Source organism: Drosophila ananassae, chromosome XL (assembly GCF_017639315.1).
Source record: "Drosophila ananassae strain 14024-0371.13 chromosome XL, ASM1763931v2, whole genome shotgun sequence".
Taxonomy (NCBI): domain Eukaryota; kingdom Metazoa; phylum Arthropoda; class Insecta; order Diptera; family Drosophilidae; genus Drosophila; species Drosophila ananassae.
In genome coordinates, this window is record NC_057931.1 from 11,384,307 (window position 1) to 11,403,737 (window position 19,431).

Consider the following 19,431-nt stretch of genomic DNA (forward strand, 5'->3'; position numbering starts at 1 on the left):
AATACAAAAATAAAAAATAAAAAATGGAAAAAGCAAGAAGCAAAAAAAAACACGCCACTTGGACTTGACAAATTGCGAGCAACGTTTACAATTGAAACAATTTAATCAAACAACAAGCCAGAGTTGCACAAACCGGAGAAGGGAGGCGCGGGCATTGGAGGGTAGGGGGTGGCATCGGTGGCAACTCAACAGAAAAAAAATATAAGCAAAAAAAACTGAATGTGCCGCTGAGTTGCACATTTCGTTGCCTCACTGTAACAGCAGTAGCAACGGCTGCACAAAAAATAAATAAATAAATGGGCGAAAATAATAAATAATCAAGACCACAAAACGCTGACAAATTATGTGAATTGCAAAAAATAGAGACTATTTTTTAACTATGGCTTAATTTCTGTGGGAATTTTAATTTAGATTAAATACATTTTTTTTTAGCTAAAGAGATGTTAAATTGTTAAAGTGGGAGATATTGAGAGGGTTTATTGAAGCGATCTTTTTAAAAATTAAGCTTATGGTTCTACGAAAATATCTTTCAACAGCATTACAATTATTAGTATTCTATAAATATTTAGTTCCTAATATTCCTAATTTTCCTTACATTATAGTGTTATTTTAAAGAATAAATTCTAGAACAATAATCGTATTTTTTTAGAAAAACTATTGAAAGTACATGAGTCTTAATGACTCATTATGCTTATTTTTAAAAATACAAAAGAAAATTAGAAAAAAAAACACAAACCCCTTAAATATTAAGACCTATAGTCCATTCATTTAAAAAATATTTATTTAAGCCCCAAAAAAATCTTGAAAGTATATTAAATTAATTAATTGGATAATTAAGTCATCAGCTGAATCGCTCCAGATGGACGGAATGTATTGGCTTGGTAACTGGTTGTTGGGGCGATTGAATTAATGGCTAAAAAAAGTGGCTTAGACGACAGCCCGTCGGCGGTTGTCTTGACCTTTTTAACCCACTGACCACCTTAACCCCTCTGGTGCTCTGGGGGCCCCTTTTAACCCCCAAAGCCAACCCCCTGAAAGCCGAGGCATGTCATCGTGTAAAGGGAAATGAAATTGTTCATAAGCAGACTTGATCGAATGAAAGATATATACAAATAATATATATATACACAATATCTGGAATATTTGAAATGCCGATGGGCAAACACATGTCGACGGCTCCTGCCACAACTAGAAAGAGATGGGACTACTGGGCGAAGAAAGAGATAGATTGAACAGGTGAATGATTAATGTGCATTTAATTGCCGGGCTGGCTGCTGAGAAAACGAAGAGCTCGTTCAGCTCGAACGAGATAAATTCGATAAATTCACACTAAACTGTGGGCTGCTAAATGTTTCCATTTATTAAAGATTAAATATATAACCAAAACAATAACAACAAAATAGATAGATAAATAAATAAATAATAAATAAAGTATAGAGTAAACAACATAGCACCGATCTTGTCTCATTTGCATATCAACTTTTCGCATTAAATTCAATTGAAAGCTTTTCTCACTTTAGCATCATTTTGAAATTCAATGAGCCGCCCTCGCCCCCGCCATAGACAAGCGCCCCCTATACACCCAATATACCCCCTAAGACTACCCCCTCGTAATACCCCCGGAAATTGATTCTCTAATGTATTTATTGCCATCGGATGCGAACACAAAATTTATGATGGCATTAAGCTAATGTTAAATGTTAAATGCAAAATATTTCAAAAGCAAAAAAAAAAAAAACGCAGGGGAAAAAAATTAGAATAATGATAAATTTATAGTGTTAGTTGTAATTTACACGAAGCACAACATAACCACCCCCGATTCCGTATAATTCCGATTCCGATATATTGAATATTTTTCCCCGCTGGTTTTATATTAGCATGGTTAATTATATTTTCTGCTGTCAGTTTAGCTGCAACGCATTTGTTTCTCACTTCCCATTTTTTATCGAACAACAAACGACTAATGATAGCTAAGCGATTTCGATCTTGATGGATTGACTTTTGGTAGGAGGGGTCCACTACTTTGTTTTTTAGCCTTACATGCCATATGAATGTGCAGTCCACACAAAGTGTCTGAAATGTCATTCAATTTTCTCCTAAAAACTAATTCACTAAGGAAAATAATATTTTAAATTAATTTTTCTTTAGTATCTGGTATAATATAGATACGTCATAAATAAAATAATAAAAAAAAAATTATAGCAAACTTTCCAACTCAATATATTCAATAAATGTTAATATAGTTTTTTATCCAATATTTTTAATACCAAAAAAAATTATTTCCATTTATATTAAAGCATTATTTCCACTTAACTCTATTTTACATAAAAATTAAGTTTATTTTTCACATTTTCCAATACATATTTAAAATCATATTCAAGTTTTTGTTTAAATAAAAATATAAAAAATCAGAACATATTTTTTTACACATTATTCTACAACTGAAAATAAGCGCCACCCATGGCCAAAAAAGAAACTAAGCAATCAAAACTTCTCAGATAGATGGCGCTGCTGAAAATAAAAAATATGAATTGCTTTTTTTTAAACTATTTAAACTAAAAATTCTGGCAGTAAATAATGAATTTAACTATTTGAAAATATTAAGAACCTTTTAAAAAAATATTTTGATTAATTTGGGAATTTTAAAAATTTGTTATTTAGTAAAAACGGAAGCCCAAGCTATAAACATTTCAGATGACACATGTTTTTTCCGCTAATTTATTTGCTTTTAAAATTAAAATTAACATTCTTATGAAACCACAATGTTTAGATTATTTATGTGTTCGTTTCTCAACTTTTTTACAAAAAAAAAAAGAAATGTTTTTTGTGAATTCTTCGAACTATTAAACAGGAGTAACGAAGCAAGTAATCTCATGGATGCGAAGAAGCCACCACATGTTGTCGGAGATACAGATACATTGGAAGACGATGAGCAAGTCACTCGACCGCCGTATCCATCAGATACGCACACCAGGGGCTAGCATGAAGATATTAAAAAAAAGGGTTAAAATTTAGAAATTCTGTTTTATTATTTCAAATTATTTAAGATTGCTTTTTTGTTATATATTTTTAAGAAATAACCCCCACTAACTAAGCCACTGACTGGGTAAGTGAATGTCACATCCGGATATCTTAGAGATGCCTCAGAAATAGGGAAACTGTTCATTTTGAAACAAGGCTTTTATTTTACAATATTTTAATATTTATATTTTGTTTATTATTTTTAAACTATTTTTTTTTATATTTAATTTTTTTTATCAAACAAATTCTTTGGATCACTGTGAATATATAATATTCAACGCATGCCTGACCGTTTAAGAACCAGCTGCGAGAGTATCTGAGAAAATCGTATCTGAGAGATACTTTCTTGGCGCAAAGGTAGCCGCCGTCGCCGGTCGTCGGTCATGAGTGCTCACTCTCTCTTTACACACTTACTGCTCTCTCTCTCTCCGATCTGCCACAGTAGTTTAACATTATAATGTATTTATTTTTTAAGAATTTATTTTTTAAATATAAAATAATAAGTAATTTTTTTAGATTATAAATGTAAGCGACATATTAATTTTAGTTTTTTCGAAAAAGGATTTCATAAACTTTCTCATAATACTGAATTATAGAAACTTCTTCTAAAAATAAAAAACACAGCTTAATAAACATTTTATCAATATTATTATTTATCTTATTTTATTAATATTGAAACTAAAGTTTCAATTAATAATATCAAACAAAATGCAAATGATTCCACCCATACTATTCCTATTATTTATTTTATAAAATTATTATTAAATTAAAGCAACCTTTTTAGTAAAAAGTATTAAGTTCTTCGAAAAGTAATATTTAAGAAGTTTTATAAATTAAATAAATATAAACCCTTATTTGCAGTTTTAAAAACATGTAGAAAAAAATCAAAATTTCTTTGGCTTATTGGCTTTAAGAAAAAATGATCAACAGTTGGTTATACGAGGCTTCACTGTATCGGCTCTCTGGGGAAGCATGTTGGCTGCGTTAGCGACTGTTGCCGTTGGGTTAGTTCTTGGACGGAACTCGACGTTTTTTGACGTTTTTTCGAGGTTTTTTTTCGTATTTAAAATGAAACAATCGCCCTCGGGAAAACCGCAACAAATATAGTTTATTGTTAAATTAAAAAACCCAAATAAAAGTGAAAATGAAGTGACGAAATGGTTTTGTTTAATAACAAGTCGGCTTTAATTATTTAATATTTTCGTGTGTGCGTGTTGGCGAGAGTTTGCTGGATATATATGCCATATATATATATATTTTTTTTAATGGTTTTCGTGAACCGACCTTTGCGAACTTATCGTCGTAACAGGCAACAACCAACAACAACAACAACAACAACAGAGGCTAATAATAATTAAACAGCGTGTGTTGTATGTGCTCGCCGAGGCGAGTGTGTGTGTGATTTTGTGAGCATAAGAGAGTGTATGTTGTCTGTTTTTTATTTTCTTCATTTTTTTTGCGGAGACACACACACACCAAATACAAAAAAAAAACCAAAAACAACAAAAAAGAGCCATAAAAATATATACTAATTGTCAACAGTCGAGCAACTTGTTTAAAAAAAAAACGTCCAGTAACGAGGAGATACTTCGATTTGAAGATACTGCATCCAGAAGATACACTGACTCTTATTGGCTCAAAACTGCATATACTTCCTATTGGCGGGCTAGTCCAGCCGATCAGCCGATCATCCGATCGATTTCTGCCTTCGCAGGCGAATCGCCCCGCAATCCCCAAAACAATAATCCAGTCCAGTCCACTCCAGACAAAGTTAAGGCCAATTCTGCTAACTGGGCAGTAATATTCAGAAACGTGATCGGTTGGAAACAGAAACAGGTGAGTTTAAAATTTAATTAAATTGGGTTGACATGTGTCTTTAAAAAACTGAAGCACCACCTAAGATAGAGATTTTATTTGAAATCCTTATTGGAACTAGAGGCTGTCCAGCAAATCTCAAAAGATTAAAAATAAATCTCACTAAAATGTTGCTGTCAAGGCCTAATAGGCCTCGAGGTCTGAAAAAAAGATCATTAAACCCAATGAACGTCTGCCGGATTACGGATTATATTTTTTGATTTCCAAGTCTACGGTATACCCTTCCACTACGGCACTACGACATATTTCCGATGATAAGACTCGGCAAAAAAAATAGAAAAAAATTTCAATAAATCAGGTTGGTATAAGCCTTATCTTGAGCCCTATTGAGAGAGAGAATATACAGAGTATACTATCTGAACAGTTCAGCATAGAGCTTCCAAATAGAGCTAAAGCCGATATATACCATCGGGGCTAGTTGCATAATGGAGATACGCACCTGAGCAGGTGAGTCAGGCCAGTAGGGAGAAGGTCAGAGCCACAGGGGTGTGCAAAATGCTTTTGCGTCAAGAAAAAATAATAAAAAAAAGAAGAACTATAATGGAAACTAATGGAATGAACACTGGCAGTGTTTTCTTTATGTTTTTGTGCTCCAGTTTACGTTTGCCGGCCTTTGATTTGTAAACCAAATAGTTTCCTCGAGATGTTTGTTTATTTCATTAGCATTTCGGACCGGATTCGTATTGGAGAGGTATACTTAGTGCCCGGGTCTTTGAAACTTTACGGAAGGTATACTCATTTGTTGGTCTGAGTTGGCGGACAAGCAGACAGACGGACAATTGCCATGGAATTTATTTTAAATTTATTTAAAAAAACAATAAAAATCAGTGGCAGAGCTTTAAAATCTTAAAAATATTATAGCCTGGAGAGGTGTACCTTTTTGGGGTGTACCTCTCAATTGGCGGACAGACGGACAACGCGGACAAACGGACAAAATGGTCCAATTGCCCGACATTCAATTTAGCGAAATGCAAACACCAACGACCAGCGATCGCCTCAATTTATAAATAGACACTCGTCTGGAAGTCTGAGCTCTCGGAGCGTTTATTTTCAAGCGCGGCTCAAGTACTATTATGCCCCGCACCTCACAAAAAATAACAAAAAAATATTTTAAGTGCACTACCGAACCACCAGACCAGGCCACCAGACCACCGGACACCCACCAGTGCGTTCGACTAATGGAAAACAATTCCAGGAAGCCATGGGTATATAGTAGTTCCCCCCCTTTAAAAGGCACTCAAATATTTGCCATCGTATTCCCATTTACTCACGCAGGGAAAAGTATTTCAATCTTTTTCTTTTGAAAGAATCGGGTTTCCAAGAAAATAGGTATAGCTGGCAAAGAGTTGAAACTGAGGCCAATTGGAGGAGAGAGTGCTGAAATAGGATTCTAAAACGTTGATTAATTTATTAAAATAATATATGTATGTAGTTATTGAAGCGTATATTAGATCTTATAGATTTTCAATCTTTTTAAGATTTTATTTAGATTTTTTTTAAACAGTATTTATATTTCTTTCTATGTATTTTAAAATGTTAATATTTCTTTTAAAGATAGATAGATCTTCAAAATTTTTATAGTAAAGGGATTTTTAAATCTTTAAAGCTTAAATCTTTATCTAAAGAGTTTCTATATACATATGTATCTATCTATAGATTTTGGGATTTTTTTTTCTTGCAAAGATGGGTAAAGAAAATATTTTGTTTAAAAACTGCAACTTTTATCCAAAAAGTGTCTATACAGTGGCGACCAAAATTTTTGGCTCAATGGGCTTCATAAACTTTAAGGCTCAAAATAAAATTTATTTGAACATGACTAATGACATGACTCTATGACTAATTTAGAAAATAAAAAAAACTTAAATAAGGGATGAATTTCCATGAAAAAAATTATTGGCATATTATTCTTGGAATTATATTGGTTATCTATAGATTTAAAAAAATATTATTTTTAATTAAACATTATTTTTAGAGTTTTTATTATTCTTTTACTATTAATTTTAATTTTTTCGCCTCTTAAGTACCTTTTTAATCTGATTAAAGAACGTACACTTGAAATATTAAATCAATTTATGGAATAGGGGTAATTTTAGTGAGTAATTTTCTAATGTTTCCGGCACGTGGCAATAGTTGAAGTCCCCCTCATATTTTTATGATTTCTCCCCCAGATTAGCTAGACCCCCAGCTAGACCCTCCCCCCCGACGTACATGTATAACATCCGGATACGGATACTGATCCGGAACAAATCCATGATATTCCAAAACACAATGACGAGGGGCAAGACCCTCAAGATAGCCTTCTTTGGGATACTCCTGGGCCTGTCCATTGGAACGGGCCTGAAGACCTACCAGGCCTTGGAGATCGTCAAGCGATGCGGTGTCCGGCCCACGAATCAAAAGACTCCGGAGGAGATCATTGGCCTCAGCGAGGAGGACACCATCCAGAATTCCCAGAGGAATCTGGTCTTTGTGGGCGTGATGACGGCCAAGAATTTTCTTGAGGGCCGAGCCCGGGCGGTATATGATACATGGGGCAAGGAGGTGCCCGGACGGATAGCGTTCTTCAGCTCTGAGGGCAGCTACTCCGAGGATCTGCCGGTGGTGAGTCTCAAGAACGTCGACGATCGGTATCCGCCGCAGAAGAAGTCCTTCATGATGCTGTACTACATGTACGAGCACTACATCGACCGGTTCGAGTGGTTCATCCGGGCGGACGACGACGTCTACATAGAGCCGGACAAGCTGGAGCGATTCCTGCGCTCCATCGACAGCTCCAAGCCGCAGTTCATCGGCCAGGCCGGCAAGGGCAACACTGAGGAGTTCGGTCTTCTGTCTCTGGAGTTTGACGAGAACTTCTGCATGGGCGGTCCGGGCGTGATCCTCAGCAGCGAGACCCTCCGCCGGGTGGCCCCGCACATCCCCACCTGCCTGAAGAACCTCTACAGCACCCACGAGGACGTGGAGGTGGGCAGGTGTGTCCAGAAGTTTGCCGGCATACCCTGCACCTGGAATTACGAGGTAATTGAATTCTGAAAAATGAAAAATGTAGAATTATTTTATAAAAACCTGGGTATATCTTTATGGACCACAACCATGTCTTTATCTTTGAATCTATATATCCAATTTATATCCGATCCGTTGAGCGGGATACCTGAAAAGATTTATGGATCGATTCCCCATCATTCTGCATCAAAATCCGGACGGAAAATATTTTGTAAAATTGTTCTTAATTTTTGTGAGCAGACCCCTTCCAGAATGCGAGATTTCCATAAATGGTCCCGATCCAAGGCTATATCTCAGCCAATTCTCATCCGATCCTCAAGCGGGATACCTTCAACGGTTTCTGCATCGATTCCCCATCAATAAGCTTAAAAATCTTTCATTAAAATATTTTTTCTACATTTTTCAACATTTTTTAGGGCTACCCCTTGCAAAAGCCAAGATATTGGTGTCTGGCTCTTTCCGATGTCTATATCTTTGCGAATTCTTATCCGATTTTTAAACAGGTCACCTTAAAGGACTCGTGAATCGATTCTCCATCAATCGGTTTCAAAACCTTTTCGCTAAATATTTTTTCTAAATTTTTTCTAAATTGTCGCATATGCCCCCTTCCGAAGTCTATATCTTTTCCAATTCTCATCCGATTCTTGAACGGGACATCTTAAAATATTCGTGAATCAATTCTAAATCATTTTGCATAAATATATTGTCGTTCTATATATTTTTTTTAATTTTTGTAGGGAAGCCCTTAAAAATCAGAATAAACAATAATCCCCCCATCTATATCTGTATCTCGACCAATATCTATCCGATCCTGTAGCGAAAAAAGATATAATTAAATTGTAATCCTCCTTAGATGCAGTACATATTGCGACACAATTCGAGTGGAAGGAACGCCTACACCGGAAAACTGAAGAGGAAGGAGATCCACAACGCCATAACCCTGCATCCCATTAAGCAGGCCCCGCTGATGTACCGACTGCACTCCTACGTACAGGTGGGTCTCGCTAAGAGGAAACAAAAATAAAATAATACAATTCTCAAATCTTAAATTTTGTAATGAACAGGGACTGAAGGCTGAGGAAATGAGGCAGGAATCGCTGCTCCTGCATCGGGACATCAAGCGGATGGCCTCTTACCTGGAAGTTCCGGATGAGAGCACCTACATGATGCCCAGTGTCTCTCCGGAAAGTGACTCCAACAAGAGGCACTTCCAGGACCACAACATACTAGGTGAGTGGATGATTCAAAATACAATCCCACTTCTCTTCAAACAATGTATTTTTCAAAAAAAAACAAAAACTGAAGTTTAGAAACAAAAATTTACACATTTTGTGGAAAAGTTAAGAAAATATACAAATAGTGACTAACCGGGGACATGGTTCTGGTTGCAGAATGTGACGCCGTCGCCCAAACAGGCAGCATAGCCCATCAGGTGGGGCAGGAGGTTCTGCTCCATGACGCCGCCGAAGAGATGGGCCTGCGGGCCGATGGCGAAAACGGCCACATCCTCGCCAGAGTGGGCGCCCTTCCGTCCGTGTATGTAGCTGGGCGTATACGAGGCTGTACCAGGAGGGGATTGGATTTAGTCAGGATTTGAGTCAAGCTATTGGTAGTACTTACTAGGACCCAGGGTCTTGCCGGGACTCTCCCGCTTGCCGTCCTTGTCCAGGCTCTGCCACTTGCCAATCGCATAGTTCAGGGTGCTGTACGGCACCCCGTCCACGTCCCGCTGCTGCTGCTCGTCCATGCCCATGATGGGGGTGCCCCGCCTCGAGTAGCCGGCCATGGAGAGGGTGTGCGAGTGATCCGCCGTCACCACCACCAGAGTCTCCTTCGGATCGGTCATCTTGAGGACCGTCTCCACAGCGGCATCGAACTCCAGCATCTCGTCCAGGGCATACCCCACTCGGGTCTCATGGTGGCCGTGATCTATTCTCCCGCCCTCGATGAAGACCACAAATCCGTGGTCTTCTCCGGTCTCCTGATCTCTTTTCGCCAGCTTCTCGATGGCCGCCACCGCCATCTCCTTTAACCTGGGCTGGTCCTTGTAGGCGGCCATGTGGTAGGGCATGTGGTTGTCCCCGAAGATGCCCAAGAGCTTGCCGGCAGCGTTGCTGCAGTTCCTCAGCTCCGCCATGTTGCGGGCGAAGCAGCCATCGGGGTTCTGCTCCCGCCAGATGGCCAGCAGATCCTTGTCGTCCCGACGCTCCATTGAGAACTTCCCCAGGCCACCGCCAAGGATAACCTGAAAGTGCACTGGTTTTCGGAGATTCCTCCAAATATATCCACAATCTCACCTCAAAATTTCGGCCGGGCTCCTCCTCCACCAGTTGGCGTGCAATTTCCAGTTCCTCGGCCCGCTTGGCCACGTGGGCGTAGGCTCCAGCGGGACTGGCGTCCGTCAGCCGGGTGGTGGTCACCACGCCGGTGGCCTTGCCCATTTTCTGGGCCCACTGGAGCAACGATTCCACCGGCTCCCCGCTAACGCTCTGCCCGACAGTGCCGCTGAGGGTCTTCACGCCGCCCAAGTAGGCGGTGGCCGTGCAGGCCGAGTCGGGGGTCTGCTCGTCGACGCAGTACGTCTTGCAGAGGCCGGCGAAGGGGAACTCTTCCACCGCCAGGCGGGAGTCTTCACCCCGTCTGCCCTGGCGCTGGCCCTTGAGGATGCGGGCCGCTGTCATGGTGGTAACCGACAGTCCATCGCCCAGTAGTATCACCACGTTCCTGGCCCGGCGACTGTCCGAGGCGTAGTCTCTTGTCCTAGCCAGCCGCTCCCGCAGCTGCTCCTGGGCCTGGCGGTGCCAGTAGCCGGCCGACTCTTCTCCTCCTTCGGATGGTTGTTTGCCTTCGGTGTGTAGGTGTGCTTGGAGAAGAACCGGCAGTAGGAGCTGAAGGATCAGCCAGTGTCTAGTCCAGGACGACATGTGGCGACAATTGGCACTTTCTATGGGGCGGAATCCCGAACCGAAACCGATTCCGATCTGACTGCCGGTGGGACTGACTGGGAGCGGCAGTTATAAGGGGCCGGGGCCGACTCGGTTGAAGGGATTCCGCACAGCACCTGTGATCCGAAAATCAGAGAACCCCCTGGGGTGCTGGAACCCAGCTAGCATGACCCCATTTCCAAGAACCCCCAAGATAAGGGCCTAGAACTAGATACTCTGTGGCCTGGAACTACAACTTCTTCCAATCTACTTACAGGAATCAGTCCAGAGTTGAATAAGTTCGTGCCGAGCAGTACGGAGGACCTCCTGGACTGGGCCTTCATTGCGCGCAGCCTGTACTCGGCCAGCTCGGCGAATCCCAAGCAGAAGATCGACTCGGCAATGCGGGAGGGCCTCGAGGACGTCATCACCGAGGTAATGGAGAACATCAACAACTACTCCCGGCAACGGGGCCGGGTGATAGAGTTCCGGGAGCTGCTCTACGGCTACCATCGCCTGGACGCCCTCCATGGGCAGGACTTGATCCTCGACCTGTTGCTCATCTACAAGAAGTACAGTGGGAAGAAGATGACGGTGCCGGTGAGAAGGCATCTCTACGTCCAGCGGGCCTTCACGGGGATCTTCGTCAAGGAGGTGGACGAGGACTTCTACAACGTGACCCTGCACCAGAGTAAGTCGAAGGATCTGAGGAGAAAACACAGAAATAATCTCATTACTTCCACGTATAGGTCTCCTGGGCAGTCTCCTCCAGAACGGAATGGCCCGGCTGAGCAGCCACTTCACCATGCCCAGTGGCCTGCTCCCACCCACCGAGGACAAGATCGTCTTCGTCCTGCCGATAGCCGGGCGACTGGGCACCTTCGAGCGCTTCCTCCACACCTACGAGCGGATCTGCATCCGCGGGGAGCAGCACTGCGACCTGCTGGTGGTGATTTTCGGCCAGCCCGAGGAGCTGGGCGATCACATGCAGCTGCTCCACGACCTGCACGCCAGGCACGTCTATCAGCAGGTCAACTGGATCCAACGGAGTGCCCCCTTCTCGCGCGGAGTGGCTCTGGATGTGGCGGCGAGGTCCTCCTACATCCGCCAGGAGGACATCATTCTGTTCATCGACGTGGACATGGTGTTCGAGGTGGAGACCCTGCAGCGGGTGAGGATGCACACGCAGCGCGGCAAGCAGGTCTACCTGCCGATCGTCTTCAGCCAGTACGATCCGCAGAGGCGGGGCAGCGAGGCGCCGTGGGAGGGGGAGTCGCCCCGGATCGACGACGAGAGCGGTTACTTCCGGCAGTTCGGTTTCGGGATCTGTGCCATCTACAAGTCCGACATCCTCGATGAGGACATCAATGGCTTCGACAAGGACATCACGGGCTGGGGGCTGGAGGACGTCAAGTTCCTGGAGAAGATTGTCCGGGTGGGCACCCGCCAATGGGGCTTCCTGGCCAACACCGCCGAGCTCTCCTCCGACTACAACGAGGCCGCCGAGCAGTGGCGTCGACTGAGCGTGTTCCGTGCTCCGGATCCCACGCTGGTCCACATCTACCATGACATAAGCTGCGACATCCAGCTGGACGCGCCGCAGTACAACATGTGCCTGGGCACCAAGGCCAACTCCATCGGCAGCACCCGGTTGATGGAGCAGCTGTTCCACAGCAGTCCCGAGAATGTCCAGTTCGCCAGCGACTTTAATCGCCAGAAGCAGCAGGCCCGGTGATGATCCATGTGTCAGGGGGCACTTCCCGCCAGCTATCCTGCCACCATAGTATTTCCTAGGCTAGTGTTTCGATTCGATATGTATGCCAAATAGCAGCGTTAGTCCTTAGTCCTTAAGTTGTAAGAGTGATGGAGGTGGAGATGGAGATGGAGATGGAGAGGATTAGGATTTATGAAAGACTACCCCCAAGCTGTTGACCAATGAAAGAGAATACAATTCGTAAATATATGTACGTTCTTGTAGGGCATTTGCTGCACTCACCCCATGTAGATACTGTCCTCCGTCACCGGTAGTCCTTTACTTAGTTAGGCTAGTCCTAGATACCAACTAGAATTTAAACTGCAGCTAGAGTTAGTGGGGGAGCACTGTATTCCAGTAACTTGTGTCTTTCCACTTAAAAAACACACACAAACACACAACTAAGGTGAATAAACAGGTCTTTATTCAAAAAACAAAAAACAACATCTTTGATTATCGTCGATGGAGGGATTTCTTACAAGGAGTACGCGAGGCGTACACTCTAAAAATATATGTATGTGTTTGTATTTAAATGCTAAGGGAGAGGATCAGCCTCCCCGATAAAGCCTCTCTGTGGGCAGTGCCCTAGTCTAATGGAAGTCTTGTCTCTTCTTTGTTTTTTAGATCCTAAAGGATGCCTAAACGTAGTCAACGGGCAGGATTCCCAGAAGGGACAGAGCCTGGTTCATCACCTGACGCACAGCCATGACGAGAGTGATCCTGGCGTACAGGATCGGGACTAGTTGGTCGCGCTTCTGTACGAGCACCTTCTTCTGACGGTAGTAACGGCTGAACACAGTGGCCAAGTTCTCCAGGTAACGGATGAGCAGGTGGATGCCCACATGGCCCTGCTCCAGCTGGTCAATGGTGGTCTCCAGCACCTCGGGGAAGGTGAGCAGGCACGAGAAGATCAGCTGCCAGTCCATCTGGAAGAGGGGATTGAGTATCAAATGGTACAGAGTGCCTGGGAATCCTACCTCGTCCTCCAGAATGCTGAGATCAATCTCCTCCAGCGGCGGCAAGGGGTCATAAACACCGGCAGCCACCTGGCTGTCGAAGCTGCGCAGCAGAGTCTCCACCCGGGCCGAGTTGTACAGGATGTACGAGGCGCCCTTGGAGCTGCCCATGCCGTTGCGCACCACGCACGCCGCGGAGGCGTGGCGGACCGAGAACAGGTCCACAATGACGGCAGCCTCTCCCAGGCGGCGCATGAGGGTGTCCAGGCTGCAGCTGCCGGCCGGACGCAGGCCGCTGCGGTGCAGGGCCATCAGGCGCATGTGAGTGGAGCGCATGCTGTCGCGAAAGAGAAAGAGAGGGAGAATGTTAGAGCCGAGGAGCCTCTCGTCCAATTGGAATGCAAACTTACTTCAAGTAGGTGTCCAGGTCCATGTCGGTGGCCGTTTTGTTGCCCGGCTCCAGAACGGGTCCACTGACCAGGCAGACATGGGCCCGACGCTGCTCCAGGCTGCACCGCTGCGACTCCACGTTCACCAGGACGGTGTCCGGCTGGGCATTTCCGGCAGTCAGCATGTGCCAGTTGGAGCACTCCACCAGGCGCTTCACAATCTCGTACAGCTGCTTGAGGCGGTAGCGACGCAGCTCAGTCGGTCCATCGGGCTGTCCCAGGCTAGCGCCTAGGTTCAGGGACAAGACGAGCGACCTCTTGGACTTCTCGGGACGCCCGTAGCTCAGGCCCTGCTTGAGTATGGATGTCACCACGTAACGGACTACCGGAGCGCGCTCGAGTCTCAAAGCGTAGCGCTCTCTCGGCAACTTAATCGTATCCTTTATCGGCATCAGGCCCTTCCTGGAGAGGTCGATCAAGTCCTCGCGCTGCTTCGGATCCTCCATGAGGTGGTCTTCGTTGCGACGCAACTTACAGCCCAGCCGGTTGCAGAAGCTCTCCCAGTACTGAGCGTTTGTGGCAATGCTCAGGTCGCCGCCTTCGGCAAAACCATCAATGTGGTACCGAATGATCTCGCCGCAGCGTCGCGGGCGCAGCGGAGCTGAATCTCCTTTCTCCGGATTCTTCCATTCAGCGAAATAGTCGAATATCATCATATTGATCTTTGCTAGAGGATTGGACTCCATTGTTAGGACAAAAGAAACTAGGATGAAGCAACACAAACAGCCGGGAAAAAATGTGAAAATAATTTGAAAATCAGCAAGCTGGACTGGACAAGAACGATCCGGGCAATTGTTATCGATAACAACTTTTTCCTCACACTTCTGGCAAGAAACTCTTTTCCGATATGTTGTAGGCGATATATTTTGAATGAAAATGCTTCGAGTTTCTTAAATATAAAAGACAAAGTTTTAGGATTTAATAAACCATTGAATTCTTGCCTTTATTTATTTTATGGCAAAGGTTTTTAGAATAAGTTTATCGATAGGTCGATGTTTTTGCAGCCCTAGGAACCCAGGGTCTCGATAGTACTAAGAAGAAGTCACGGTTTTATTAAGCAATATAAATAATTTAACAAAAGCTTAATGCCGAAATGGACGAAGTAAATGTTAATTACTATTTTTTCTTATATTGTGGCACTTAGATTAGTTTAATTTGACAGGCAGCATAACTTTTTGTATCATCTGTCACAATTATACCAAACACAACTTGTAAAAACTATTGAATTTGCAACTCCTTTAAAAGCAACATCACATTGTACAAAAAAATAAAACTTATCAAGCCAAAAAATTAAATATATCCTAAGCAATGAGCTTTTGAATCTTGCGCAAACAGTGACTTTTCGTGACTTCGTGCGTCTTTGAGTTTGCGTGAGTGGCCACGGAACAGCCACGGAATATTTGCCCATCCCTAGCGCGACCAATAGAACAGAAATTTGTGTTTTTGTGAAAATTGGCTTTGGACCTGCTAGAGCTTCAGCGCCAGGTGTAAATTCCGCTGAGAGGGATGTCCGGAAAGCTGGAGCAGCGGTTGGTCGACACGGGCACCGCCTGTCTGGTCTGCCTCAGGGACGAGCCGCTGGATACCTGTTCGATCTATGGGCGCGACACTGAGCCACCGCATCTGCGGATCGTGGACAAGATTCGGAGCTGCACCAGCCTCCAGCTGGGGGAGAACTTGACCACCTGGCCGGACAAGATCTGCCGCCAATGCCACATGGAGCTGACGGTAACCTATCGCTTCCGCGAAAAGTGCGCCGCTGTGGAGGTGCTGCGTCAGGAGCGGCAGCTCAAAATGAACTTGGAGCAGCACCATCTGCGGCTGCCCCGGACGCTGAAGATCGAGCGCGTAGGACTAGACCTGGAGCCAGGCTCTTCCGTCAGTGGCGCCGCCACCCTAACGGAGGTAATTCAGGCGGTGGACGACGAGCCGCCGTACTCCTTCCAGGACGAAGGCGGGGACATCAGCCTACTGCCGGACTCTTCCGGAGCTCTCGTTTTGTCCCTCAACGCGTCCCTCGACTCCACCGATTTGGTCAAACAGGAATCGAGGGATAAAACGTGCTCCGAGGGAGAAGAGGACAAGATGCTGGCGCTCCCGCCGTGGGACGAGGATCACACGCCGGAGCACCTGTACGAGATCGAGACGCAGCTGGAGAGCTTGGTGGGCAGCCCGACGTTGGACCAGCCGCCTGCCCCACCGCCGTCGAATACACCGCGGAAGCGACCCTACCGTCGGGTTACTCCCGTCAAGTATGCCGACTACCAGCCCGGATCCTCCATTGCGGCCGTGCCATCCACGAAGCGCCGGCATACCGAGCGCTCGCCAAAGATATGTGATGTGTGCGGGAACACGTACAAGTACCAGCACGCCCTAAACGCCCATATGCGGCGGCACAACAACGATCGTCCGTATCCGTGCGAGGTGTGCCAGAAGGCGTTCATTTCGAACGTGGAGCTACGCCGTCACATGCGCGTCCACACCGGCCAGAAGCCGTACAGCTGCCGGTTCTGCGATCGCAGCTTCTCCGACTTCGGCAGCAGCAAGAAGCACGAACGCATCCACACCGGGGAGCGTCCGTATGTGTGCGAGGTGTGCCAGAAGGGATTCGCCTACGCCCACGTCCTCTCCGTCCACCGGCGCACGCACACCGGCAAGAAGCAGTTCCAGTGCCCCCACTGCGTCAAGGGCTTCACCAAGAAGAGCTATCTGGCGGCCCACATGGCGCAGCACGGCGGATCGCTGGCCGATGAAACCGGGCCGGGGACTAAGAGCAATACCTTGGGTAGCACCAACAATGTGCGTCCGAACGGGCGCAAAGAGACTTTCATCCTGGACTCGGTCGTCCTGGGGGATCAGAGCAAGGTCCTAGAGGAGTGCATCGTCACCAATGACTTCATGTTCAAGGACCAGGACCCGGGAGCCGATGACTCGCGCGAGGAGGATGCCGAGAACTGCGAGGCGAGCGACCATCAGAACGGCCAGCCAGTGCTGGAGCATCATCGTTCGTCGTATCCGGGTGCGGATTTCGTTGACGTGGACGGGTATCAGGGCGTGGGCGATCTGCTGGACGGCGGGGAGTTTGTCGACGATGCCAAGTATCTGATCGACTAGTACGAGTGCCGTCTGCTGCCGCTATCCGAGTATTAGCCAGTCCATCCTGGAGTCACTAAACCACCCCCACCCACCCCTAGACCCGGCAGTTAGTCCGGCAGTTAGTAACTAACTAGCTTTAAGTCTATCGCTACTGTATTAGGTGTACAAATAAATAAACTGAGAACGTATGCAATAAGTAACTATTAATGTGGTTTTGTCAATTTTTTGTATTTTCCATCGAAGGGATCTTTCTGTTTTTCTGTTTTAGTTTTTAATTTGTAAATATGTATATATACTCTTGTAATTAGCGATTAGTCATTAACTATTTAAAATATAAATATATATTGTATAAAACATATATCTCTTAAGATCCGAGACTAATATTCTCTCTAGATTGTTTTATTTTCTTTTTAATTATTAATTATTCTTAGAATTTCTGAAATTCCTTAGAAAAAACATAAGTTTTAGTTTATTTTTTTAACATTGAAAATTTAATAGTATTATTTTTAAATATATATATATAGAAATTCTTAAAGAAAACTTTACAACCTAGTTGAGACATTCAGATTTACGCTTCATTAGCTCATATTTTTTGCCACATGATTGGTTTTTTTTTAAAGAAACTTTACAATATTATGTTTGGCAGACAATTATATAATAACCACGTCCCAAGACTCTCCAAAAAAAAAATACATTCTTCTCGAAGCAATCTGTGTAAACAAGAGCCGGGAAAGATGGCCCAAAGCGGTCTTAGTTCTGCCACGAATTCCAAAAATTATTGTTTTCGGCAAATGCGGAACAACTGTGCAAACGGCGGGCACAGTGGACACCCAGTAAGACAGCCGCTTCTAAATTCTAGCTAGTTTATTGGATGCTCGGGTTAGTCAAGTATCAAGTTTCTCTCTCTTATATATGGAACTGGGGGGGGACGGGCAATTGTTCTAGGGTGAGTGCGTCGTAGCCGGTGGCCACTGTACTGGGCACCAGCCATCGGCCACCGGCTTCTTCGATTCTGTGGCCACGTTCTCGAACCGGTTTTGCCGAACCGGACAACTAACTGGAGCTGGGAGAACTACGGCGAGGTCAACGCTTCTTCGGGTCGGGTGAGGGTTCGGGATGGAAACAAAAAAAAAATCAAATTCATCAAAATCTTTAAATGGTACGGGGGTGGAGTAGGACGTCTAATCCTCGAAGGTGATGCGGCCAGGGCCGTGGTTCTTCATGTAGCGACGGTAGGCCTTGTAGCGCGGATTCTCGGCCAACTTCTTCTTCATCTCCTCGTCCTGCTCGGCCTTCCAGGCGGCAAAGTTCTCCCGCTTCCACAGCTCCAGATGCAGGTACTCCTCCAGCTGTTTCTCCTCCTGCGCCTCAAACTGATGCTGTCCCATTCCCAAATGCCGACGGATCAGATAGAGCTTCTGTTCCCGGCCATAGGGCTGCTTCATCACCGTGTAGCGCCAGAACCACTGGGCATGCCACGCTATAAACGACAGCAGGGTGTACGGGCAGATGAGCAACTGCACCCAGAGCACGTCCCACAGCGTCGGCTTGGCGTAGCCACCCTTCACGTCCATCTTCTCGGCGATCACTCGCCGCACAATCCGCTCCAGCTCCTCGCGCTGATCCACCTTCGACATTTTGTTCTTTCCCTTCTTCTGGATCCGCTCCTGGATCTCGTCCCGGGCGATGTCCAGGGCCTGGTTCCGATACTTTGGCACCGTCGCAAAGTATTTAATGGCCGAGTCGTAGCGCTGCCAGCCGGAGTAGTACTGGATCACCGAGACAATAGTCAACACCACCACGATCACCACGCGCACATCCACCTTGGGAGCCACGCGGCGCCTGTAGTAGCGGTAGTAGTGAGCATAGTACGCATCCGGGTTGTCCAGCATGTAGTCGTAGTCCGTTCGAGACTCCTCATCGCGCAGGATCTCGTACGCAGTGGCCACCAGCTTGAACTGGATCTCGGCAGCCGCCTTCGCCTCGGCGCCGCGATGTAAATCGGGATGGTATTTCCGGGCCAGCTGTCGGTAGGCCTTGCCGATCTCCGACTTGGAGGACTCACGAGTCATGCCCAGGACATCGTAGCAGTTCTCCTTGCCGCAGTAAAGACCCTCCAGTAATCCCAGCGCCACGCCGGGCAGCAGGAGGAGCACCAGCAGCAGCTTCTGCATCTTTCTCTGTGGGATCTGTGGGGGGGTGGGGGAGCACTCTGAGCTGAACCTTGTGCAACTGGTGGCGGTCGCGTTGGCGCTGGAAGTCTGTCTGCCTGTCCGGCTGCAGAGTTGGCCGCTCGTCAATAGGGTTGTTGATAATATATCAGAGTATCAGTTTATCGATACTATTAGAATAAG

General features: G+C 45.4%; 5 protein-coding genes across 6 annotated transcripts; 2 read left to right on the forward strand and 3 right to left on the reverse strand.

Annotated features, from left to right (window-relative positions):
- The first annotated feature begins 4,007 nt into the window (after window positions 1–4,007).
- Window positions 4,008–12,579, forward strand: LOC6504914 (chondroitin sulfate synthase 1). 2 transcript variants are annotated; one of them, XM_001966545.4, is made up of 6 exons: window positions 4,008–4,857; window positions 7,065–7,914; window positions 8,753–8,893; window positions 8,964–9,129; window positions 11,101–11,514; window positions 11,573–12,579. In XM_001966545.4, the coding sequence occupies exons 2-6, from the start codon at window positions 7,105–7,107 to the stop codon at window positions 12,556–12,558; spliced, it is 2,517 nt and encodes an 838-aa protein (XP_001966581.2). In that variant the 5' UTR covers window positions 4,008–4,857; window positions 7,065–7,104; the 3' UTR covers window positions 12,559–12,579. The 2 variants fall into 2 exon arrangements, with proteins under 2 accessions (XP_001966581.2, XP_032309328.1); XM_032453437.2 differs by having other exon boundaries at window positions 7,070–7,914.
- On the reverse strand, window positions 9,160–10,953 carry LOC6504584 (alkaline phosphatase, tissue-nonspecific isozyme). The gene is made up of 3 exons (XM_001966546.4): window positions 10,197–10,953; window positions 9,520–10,144; window positions 9,160–9,459 (listed from the first exon to the last, which is right to left on the reverse strand). The coding sequence occupies exons 1-3, from the start codon at window positions 10,821–10,823 to the stop codon at window positions 9,263–9,265; spliced, it is 1,449 nt and encodes a 482-aa protein (XP_001966582.1). The 5' UTR covers window positions 10,824–10,953; the 3' UTR covers window positions 9,160–9,262.
- A 401-nt stretch (window positions 12,580–12,980) lies between the features above and the next one.
- Window positions 12,981–14,826, reverse strand: LOC6504583. The gene is made up of 3 exons (XM_001966547.4): window positions 13,943–14,826; window positions 13,554–13,869; window positions 12,981–13,502 (listed from the first exon to the last, which is right to left on the reverse strand). The coding sequence occupies exons 1-3, from the start codon at window positions 14,665–14,667 to the stop codon at window positions 13,215–13,217; spliced, it is 1,329 nt and encodes a 442-aa protein (XP_001966583.1). The 5' UTR covers window positions 14,668–14,826; the 3' UTR covers window positions 12,981–13,214.
- A 337-nt stretch (window positions 14,827–15,163) lies between these two features.
- On the forward strand, window positions 15,164–18,219 carry LOC6504915 (zinc finger protein 626). Its single transcript, XM_001966548.4, has one exon. The coding sequence runs from the start codon at window positions 15,488–15,490 to the stop codon at window positions 17,093–17,095; it is 1,608 nt and encodes a 535-aa protein (XP_001966584.1). The 5' UTR covers window positions 15,164–15,487; the 3' UTR covers window positions 17,096–18,219.
- Window positions 17,927–19,394, reverse strand: LOC6504582 (dnaJ homolog subfamily C member 25 homolog). Its single transcript, XM_001966549.4, has one exon. It carries the CDS (start codon window positions 19,249–19,251, stop codon window positions 18,259–18,261), a length of 993 nt encoding a protein of 330 aa, XP_001966585.1. The 5' UTR covers window positions 19,252–19,394; the 3' UTR covers window positions 17,927–18,258.
- Window positions 19,395–19,431: the final 37 nt, after the last annotated feature.

Excerpts from the sequence above, each read along its gene's own strand:
- LOC6504583 (XM_001966547.4), bottom strand. The coding sequence starts at position 14,667 with ATGGAGTCCAATCCTCTAGCAAAGATCAATATGATGATATTCGACTAT. Across the intron at positions 13,870-13,942 it reads GACCTGGACACCTACTTGAA|CATGCGCTCCACTCACATGC; the intron begins GTAAGTTTGCAT and ends CTTTCGCGACAG. Across the intron at positions 13,503-13,553 it reads TCAGCATTCTGGAGGACGAG|ATGGACTGGCAGCTGATCTT; the intron begins GTAGGATTCCCA and ends CCCCTCTTCCAG.
- LOC6504914 (XM_001966545.4), top strand. The coding sequence starts at position 7,105 with ATGTATAACATCCGGATACGGATACTGATCCGGAACAAATCCATGATA. Across the intron at positions 7,915-8,752 it reads CCTGCACCTGGAATTACGAG|ATGCAGTACATATTGCGACA; the intron begins GTAATTGAATTC and ends AATCCTCCTTAG. Across the intron at positions 11,515-11,572 it reads CAACGTGACCCTGCACCAGA|GTCTCCTGGGCAGTCTCCTC; the intron begins GTAAGTCGAAGG and ends TTCCACGTATAG.
- LOC6504584 (XM_001966546.4), bottom strand. The coding sequence starts at position 10,823 with ATGTCGTCCTGGACTAGACACTGGCTGATCCTTCAGCTCCTACTGCCG. Across the intron at positions 10,145-10,196 it reads AGCCCGGCCGAAATTTTGAG|GTTATCCTTGGCGGTGGCCT; the intron begins GTGAGATTGTGG and ends GTGCACTTTCAG. Across the intron at positions 9,460-9,519 it reads CGGCAAGACCCTGGGTCCTA|CCTCGTATACGCCCAGCTAC; the intron begins GTAAGTACTACC and ends CTCCTGGTACAG.
- LOC6504915 (XM_001966548.4), top strand. The coding sequence starts at position 15,488 with ATGTCCGGAAAGCTGGAGCAGCGGTTGGTCGACACGGGCACCGCCTGT.
- LOC6504582 (XM_001966549.4), bottom strand. The coding sequence starts at position 19,251 with ATGCAGAAGCTGCTGCTGGTGCTCCTCCTGCTGCCCGGCGTGGCGCTG.